Source organism: Ixodes scapularis, unplaced genomic scaffold (genome assembly GCF_016920785.2).
Source record: "Ixodes scapularis isolate PalLabHiFi unplaced genomic scaffold, ASM1692078v2 PGA_scaffold2__306_contigs__length_199485367, whole genome shotgun sequence".
Lineage (NCBI taxonomy): Eukaryota > Metazoa > Arthropoda > Arachnida > Ixodida > Ixodidae > Ixodes > Ixodes scapularis.
This window is the reverse complement of record NW_024609857.1, coordinates 126,429,012-126,436,667: the sequence shown is the minus strand read 5'-3', so window position 1 is coordinate 126,436,667 and position 7,656 is coordinate 126,429,012. Positions and strand designations below refer to the sequence as shown.

The 7,656-nt window shown below is 50.7% G+C and overlaps 1 protein-coding gene across 1 annotated transcript; it reads right to left on the bottom strand.

Moving 5' to 3' along the window:
• Window positions 1–811: 811 nt before the first annotated feature.
• On the bottom strand, window positions 812–4,143 carry LOC115332282. The gene is made up of 3 exons (XM_040206205.3): window positions 2,056–4,143; window positions 989–1,176; window positions 812–938 (listed from the first exon to the last, which is right to left on the bottom strand). Exons 1-3 carry the CDS (start codon window positions 4,141–4,143, stop codon window positions 812–814), a joined length of 2,403 nt encoding a protein of 800 aa, XP_040062139.1.
• Between the last annotated feature and the right edge of the window lie 3,513 nt (window positions 4,144–7,656).

Below are 7,656 nucleotides of genomic sequence, written 5' to 3'. Positions count from 1 at the left end.
CAGCGTGGAGAAGTCGTCGATGCGTGGCATTGGTTAAAAGCTCGGTAAAATGATGACTTGATGGAAGAATGTTGGGATGCTTTGCATTGTCACACATGTCAGCGTTACCGAGGCGTCCCCCGACCCTCAGCACCCCGTCCTTGTCCAGGTATGCGTTTAAGTCCCGTAACGGAGAGTTGCTTTCCATGCGTGCTGAGCGTCGAACGCATTGGAGCTCTCTCTGAAACGCCTCCTGTTGAACCTGCAGGATCAGGCACGTTTGAGCTTCTGCTACCTCTTCGGTCGTCAAATAACCCTCGTGTTTTTGGCTGGGATGTCTAGAGTTATGTATAAATCGTCGTATCCAGGCAACAACTCGAACAAGCTTCGAGAGGGAACTGTGGCGCTGCATAGGCAAAACCTGTTCTTCTTTCAGTGTCACGCTATGTACTCGAACTTGTTTCTTCTCTTCATCAGCCGCGGTCATATCAACACCTGCTTCATGCGTTGGCCAGCAGCAGGTGGCTCCGTGAGCCATGGCGGTCCGTTCCACCATGCCGCACTCGACTTGAGTGCTTCGGGTGTCACCCCTCTTGTGAGCAGATCAGCCGGATTTTCTAGTCCAGGACAATGGTTCCAAAGCTCTGGATCAGTCAGCTGTTGGATCTCCAATACTCGATTGGCCACAAAGGGCTTCCACTGCTGAGCAGAACCTCGCACCCAATGTAGTGCGATTGTTGAGTCTGTCCAGAGGTACCAGCTGGCAACTTGTAGGTTCAACGACCTAGTAAGGTAGTCCTTTAGCCGTCCCCCTATCACCATTCCCATCAATTCAAGTCTTGGGAGAGAAAGTTTCTTTAGCGGCGCCACCCGGGTCTTGGACAAAACCAAAGTCACCCTCATTGGTGCAGTCTGCGTGCACAGGTACGCCACAGCCCCATAAGCCTTGGGACTGGCATCTGTGAATATGTGGACTTCATTTCGGTCATCCTCAGGAAGCTCAACGCACCTTCGGGGTACTGTTACTTTCGTTAAGTGGTGCAGTGCTGTATGCCACTGCGTCCATCTTGTTTGAACCTCTTCAGGTAGTGGCGCGTCCCAGTCGACACCCAGTTCCCAGAGGGTTTGGAACATCAGCTTGGCTGTCACGGTGACTGGGGAAAGGAGTCCTAATGGGTCATAAATGCGAGATGATGCCTGGAGAATGAATCGTTTCGTGTTGCAGTTCCGGTCTAGGAATTCCAAAACAGGCCCCATGGAGAACGCCAGGCAATCGCTGTTTTTGTCCCAGACAAGTCCTAACACTCGAGAAACGCTAGGGGTGGTACACTCTACTTGATCTAGAACACACCCGGTTCCTTCCTTGTTGAATAGCTGCTGCAGCTCCGTAGAATTTGTGTTCCACTTCCGCATTGTCATTCCGGCTAGCTTCATGACATGTAATGTTTGTCGATAGAACTGTTCCGCCTCTTCCTCGGTGTTCGCTCCGGTGATAAGATCATCGACGTAGAGTCTTTCGGCTAGTGATTTCGTTGTTTCCGGATAGTCCTCTGTTATCGACAAGTGGTGACGTAGCGTGGCTGCGAGAAGGAATGGGCTACTGGTCGCTCCGAAAGGAACCCTTGTCATCCTCCAAACCTCTACAGGAGGGTTCGGCTCTTGCTTCGTTGGCATTCGTTCGTACCAGAAAAATCGCAGAGCGTCACGATCTTCCAGTCTCAGTGATATCCGTAGAAATGCCTTCTCAATGTCTGCACTGAGGCCGATAAGATGAATCCGAAAGTTCAGTAACACTTTCAGGAGGTCTGGATTCAGGTTTGGTCCTGGCTCTAGTGCGTCATTCAGAGACAGACACCCTGGTTCTCTTGACGACGCATCAAATACGACTCTGACCTTGGTCGAGAGGCTGTCAGGTCGTAACACAGCACGGTGAGGCATGTAGTACACTCGGTTCTCTGCCTTGTCTGCATTCGGGGAAATCTTTTCCGCAAATCCTTGCTGGAGATACTGGCGAATTGTCCGATCATACTCAGTCAGCATCACATCGTCCCTAAGCAACTTCTTTGTGAGGCTCACCAGACGCTTCCTTGCAACTCCTTCATTGTCTGCCAGCTGAAGGTTCATTGGCTTCCAAGGTAAGGCCACCTCATACCGTCCGGTGGTTAGCTTGATGGATGATGTAAATGCTCTGACAACTTCATTCTCCTCTTCCCTTTGTGGGAGGTTAGGATCGGTGATGCCCATACTTTCCAGCTCCCAAAATGACCGGTGCTCGGTAGACAATGAGCATGTGCTTCCACCCACATTGGCCTTCAGAACTGCCGCAGTAGAACAGGAGGCAGTCAAACCGCTGTGGGGAATCGGTCCTTGAAGTGTCCATCCAAAGTCTGTTTTGACAGCGACTAGAGCGCCTTGCACTTTCTGGACCTCACCAGAGACAAGAGTCCAATAGTAGTCAGCACCAATAAGAATGTCAATGCCATGTCTTGTTAACTGGGCTGGTGGCAAGGTGACGTCTGCCAGCTCAGCTATCTGTACTTGGACTCCTTGCACTACACTCTCAGGTAGAAGAAGATGATCGGAGCAAATCTCTGGTATCTCCAGAGCTTCTAGGCAGTGCTTCTTTTGGCTGTACTGGCGCCTTAGCCAGATTCGTACCCTTCTGCGTTTTTCCTTGATGATGTTTCCTGCTCCTCCAAAAGGGTAGATAGTAATGTCTTCTTCACCAACAACCTCGAGCTGCAGCTTACGTGAAAGTTCTTCCATCACAAAGGTTCGTTGGCTTCCTCCATCAAAAAGGATGCGCGTGAGAGCTCTTTGCTGTTTCCCTTCCGCCCAGACCTGAGCTGTTTGAAGTAGTACAGCAGGTGTTTTATCGCTCTTCCTGCCAGTTGAAGAGTGTAACTCTGCTGCGGTGTTCTTACTTTTCTTCCAGGATTGGTCACACATTTGAGTTATGTGCCTTCGCCCGCATGTTTGACACACGATTCTTTTGTTGCGACATTCTTTGGAGGTGTGTCCCTTGATCGAACACCGGAAACATCGTCCTGCTTCTCGAAATCTTTGCTTCTTCTCCTCCAGAGAAATTGATGTCTGACAATTTCGTGTAGCGTGGTTCTTCGTGGCACAGAATGCGCACGGTTCAGTCTGCTTGGAGCGACTAGTTGAGGAAAGAGCAGCGGCTGATCCCTTCAGAGAAGCCTTTCCACCTTCTGTTATTTTGGTATGGCTAATACCCTTGGCTTCTCGCTGACGAACTTGTTGAGCCTCTTCACGGCTCTCCACTTCGAGCTTAAGGAAGCGTTGTAGGCTCTCTATTTTGATACAGTCGTCTTCCTTGTCTGTAAGACGTCGACACTTGTGGTAATCAATGACTAACTCTCCCGGCAGCATTCTCAGTAGTGCAGAGCAGAGCATAGCTCCGTAAGTGTCGCTCTTCACCCCGAGCGCGGTGAGAGCGGCCATATTACGTTGCAAGTGGTCATAGAGACGTCGCAATCCGCTCACCTCGCTCGAGTGTCGTACTGCTGGCAAATCAAGTAGTTGGGAGAGGTGTTCTTGAATGAGAACGTCAGTCCGACCGAAGCGCTCCCTGAGAAGCTCAACGACGGTATCGTAGTTTTCTCCCGTTGCTTGAATGCCGGCTATCGCCGATGCTGCCTTTCCCGTAAGCGCCGACCGCAGGTACAAGAACTTCTCAGCGTTAGAGAGGCTGTCGTTGTCATGTATGGCTTGCTTGTACTGTTCCCAGAAGGGTTGCCAATCGGTAGCTGCACCGCCAAACCGTTGAAGCTCCAGTTTCGGCAGCTTCACCTTAGAGGTTGCAACGTGTCCGTCGCCGTCGTTGTGAATCCGCGTTGTACCGGTTTGGGGCCTCGCTCGTCGGAGTTCCTCTACCTCCTGTGCGATGGTGGCGATGTACGCGACGATCTTGTCGTCATATTCAATCGTGCGGGCGTAGTTTTGCTTAACGTCTCCGTCAGGTACCAGTGGTTCGATGGATGCGTTCACGTTGCTCAGCTGTATTCGCAACTCACTGAGCCTCACCGATAATACGTTGAGGCTTCGCTCGTCGGAGTGGCTTGCGATAGCTGCGTCGATGTCGGAGATCAGCCTCGTTACTTGAGACCTCAGAGCCGTCCGCTTCTGCTTTAGTCGTTCCATGGCGTCTCTGGATCTCGCGGCGTTGCTGGCGTTGCGGCGTCACTAGGCCTCGTTGGGCGAGAACTTCGGTAGCGTCGTTGGAGTTCGCTCTCTTGCGGCGTCCCTTGGCTCGTTTCGTTGCGGCGTCACTAGGCCTCGTTGAGTAAAGTCAGCAGCGTCGCTGGAGCTCGCTCTCTTGCGGCGTCCCTTGACTCGTTGAGTGATAACGTCGGTAGCGTCGTTAGAGCTCTTCTCTTGCGGCGTCCCTTGGCGCGTTTTCTTGGCGCGTTTCGTTGCGACGTCACTAGGCCTCGTTGAGTGATAACGTCGGTAGCGTCGTTGGAGCTCGCTCTCTTGTGGCGTCCCTTGGCTCGTTTCGTTGCGGGTGGATGCCCCGTCGTCATTCCGTCGTGACTATCGTTGTCATCCCGAGTTTTCGGCACCAAAATGTTAGAACTCCGCCGCGAGGAACGAGCCGAACGCCATGTTTTGACAAAACCAAAAACAGAAGATGACGATGTTTATTGGGATTGCGTCAGGTGCGATGGCTATACAAGAAAACGAAAATTGAGTTTGTTCAAGTCTTAACCTTCGTCTCTTCACTCCACAGTTGCTTGCTATCGCGGTAGTGCTGGAGTGGCACCCCGAGGTACTTCGCAGGTAAATTTGTCCACTGAACATTCACAAAGTTACCGGGTGCGGTAGCCCAATTACCGTGCCGGAGACCTACGCTTTTGCCCCAGTTGATAGCACTACTCGTTTTCTTACAGAAGGAGGAAGCCGTGCTGATTACCTCACGAACGCTGTCTTGGTCTACACAAAAAACAGCAACGTCGTCTGCATAAGAAAGCACTTTTACTTCGCAAGAGTGTAACCTAAAACCATGTATACTATCATTGTTAATCAGTTTTAAACAAAATGGTTCCAAGTAAATTGCAAACAGCAAGGGAGACAGTGGACATCCCTGTCTTACAGAAGATCGAACCTGCACACTTTCACTGACGTTCTTATTTACAATGATGGACATCGAACAGTTTGCGTACACCATTTTTAAACCGTCTAATATCACCGACCCTACATTAGCATGCTCCAAATTAAGAAAAAGAACCTCATGCGACACACGATCGAATGCTTTCTCCAGGTCTAGCTGCAACATAGCAACTCGTCTGTCAGAGGCATCACAATAATCTAGAATGCTCCTTACTATATGTATGTTAGTTAAAATGGTGCGGCCTTTAATACCGCAGGTCTGATATGGTCCCACAAGGTGTTTTATAACATTTTGCAAACGTCTAGCCAGGACTTTTGTGTAAATTTTGTAGTCGACATTAGTCAGACTTATTGGCCTATAAAAGGAAACAGACAATAGTTTTACAGGGTCATCGACCTTAGGAATGAGGACAACATGGCTTTTCAAAAAGGATGGCGGTAACTTATTTATGCAATACGCTACCTCGTACAAAGCGTCCGCTGCCTCCTTCTTAAATGTTTTATAAAATTCGGCACTGAGACCATCCGGCCCGGGCGTTTTTCCGGCAGTTAATTCGTCCATGGCACCTTCAAGCTGCTCGCGGATGCTGATCGGCGATTCTAAACTTTCTCGAACATCCTCTTCAAGCGTGGGCATAAGCGACAAAAACTCGGTGTCAAAACCGTTATCCCTTGGTAGGCTGTGACCCACCAAATCGTTAAAATATTCAACGAACGCACGCTCGATCGTTTTCTTATCGCGAGTTATCGTATTTCCGTAGCGAATTTCTTTTATTTCGTTTCGCTACGCATACCTTTTCTCGTCGCTCAGTGCTCGCTTCGAAGGTCTTTCGCCCAACCATAGCCTCTGGGACCGCGCACGTACAATAGCCCCTCTGTATCTTTCACAGTCGATCACTTCAAGTTGGTTCTTGATATCCCTTATCTCTTGTACAAACTCACCCGGTTTCGCGCTTTCTTCGATCAAAAAGAAATTCAATTGGCGTCGTAGCTCTTTTTCCTTCTTCTGTTTTTTGATAGTTAAGGCTGGTGCTCCTTTCAATTGCGTTAATTTTTACTTCTTCTTTGAGAAGTCCCCACCTAGCACCCCACATTGTCCTCTCGTCTTCGAAAAATTTCCTAAATAAATCATCTACGTTACATTTAAAAACGTCATCCTTCATGAGGCTAATGTTCATTTTCCAAAGCGACCATTCCCATCTTGCCTTTTTTAATTTTTTACCTAGGGTGAACATAACTAACGCATGATCGCTGAAAGAAACAGGTTGAACGGAGTAGTTGTCGCACAGCGGGACAAGACTAAGCGAAACGTGAGCCCTGTCCAGTCGAGCTTGACTAAGGCCCTGAAAGTGCGTGAAATGAACGCTACTTTTGGCGGTGACGTTTGCGACGTCCTCTAACGCATTTTCAGCGACAATGTCATTCAAATAAAGAGCACTTGAGTCGCGAACCCGGGTTGCATTAGCACGATCCTCTGGTGCGGAGACGCAATTGAAATCTCCGAGAAAAATAACTACTCTTTCACTCCTAAGGAACTCACTCAGTCCCTCAAAAGTTTGTCTACGTTCACGCTCGTTAGTCGGAGCATAAACACAAATAACGCGCCAGTCTATACCTGAAAAAGAAAAATCGCAGAACACAAAACGGCCAGACGCACACGAAGCCATGGCCGTCTCAACGACGCCAGAGACCGGCGGAAAAACAAACAGCAACCGCCGGAAGTTCCAACAGCGTGTGAGACACAAACATTGAAAAGAGTTCGAAACGGTTGCACCATGCGGTCCGTCTGCTCTAGGCTTTCGATCTTCGTTTCCTGCACGGCCACGATGTCTATCTCGTTCTCGGCTAATAGTCGGTTAAGTTGATATTGCCGGCGTCTCACCGCAAGCCCACGGACGTTGATCGTGGCGACACGTAAAGGAGCTTCTAACAACACCGCCATTCAGAGGGAGAGGGACCCCACGGTGCTTACCTCGGGTCGTGTGTCCATCTGTTCCGACAAGCGCGATGTTGGCTACTGCACTTTGCTTGCACAGACTCCGAGGCCCCCGTCAAACTCCGGCGCATGCTATCGCGGGAGTGGCTTGGCTGTCTCCTTGTCGTCCACAGTTGCATTCGCATTGACTGTGGACCGTCGCATCCAGAGAGGGCCCGCCTTTGACGGAGGCTCTTCCTGCTCCGAATCCCTGGGGCCTGCGACGTTTTCCTCCCGCGTCCTTCTCGCCGTTTTCTCTGCGTCGTTCATGGGGACGTCTACTGCCGGCTGCCCGTCGACTTCATTGGAGTTGATGCCCTCCACACCCGACGGTGTAAGCGCTTCCGTCGCCACCACCTCCTGCTGCCCAGCGTGCACCGTCTCGCCAGCACTTGGCGACGCATCACTCGTGTTCGTCTCCGCCACGTTCTCGGCCGCGGGGAGAGCGTTCGCTACAGGCCTTCTTTTGTCTGTAGAACCCGCGGCAGCCTCCTCGGCGTCGTCTTCGTCCATAAACAGCTCGGATTTCTCCAGGCCCCCCCCAGGCGCAGAAGCCGCCGCATACGTTC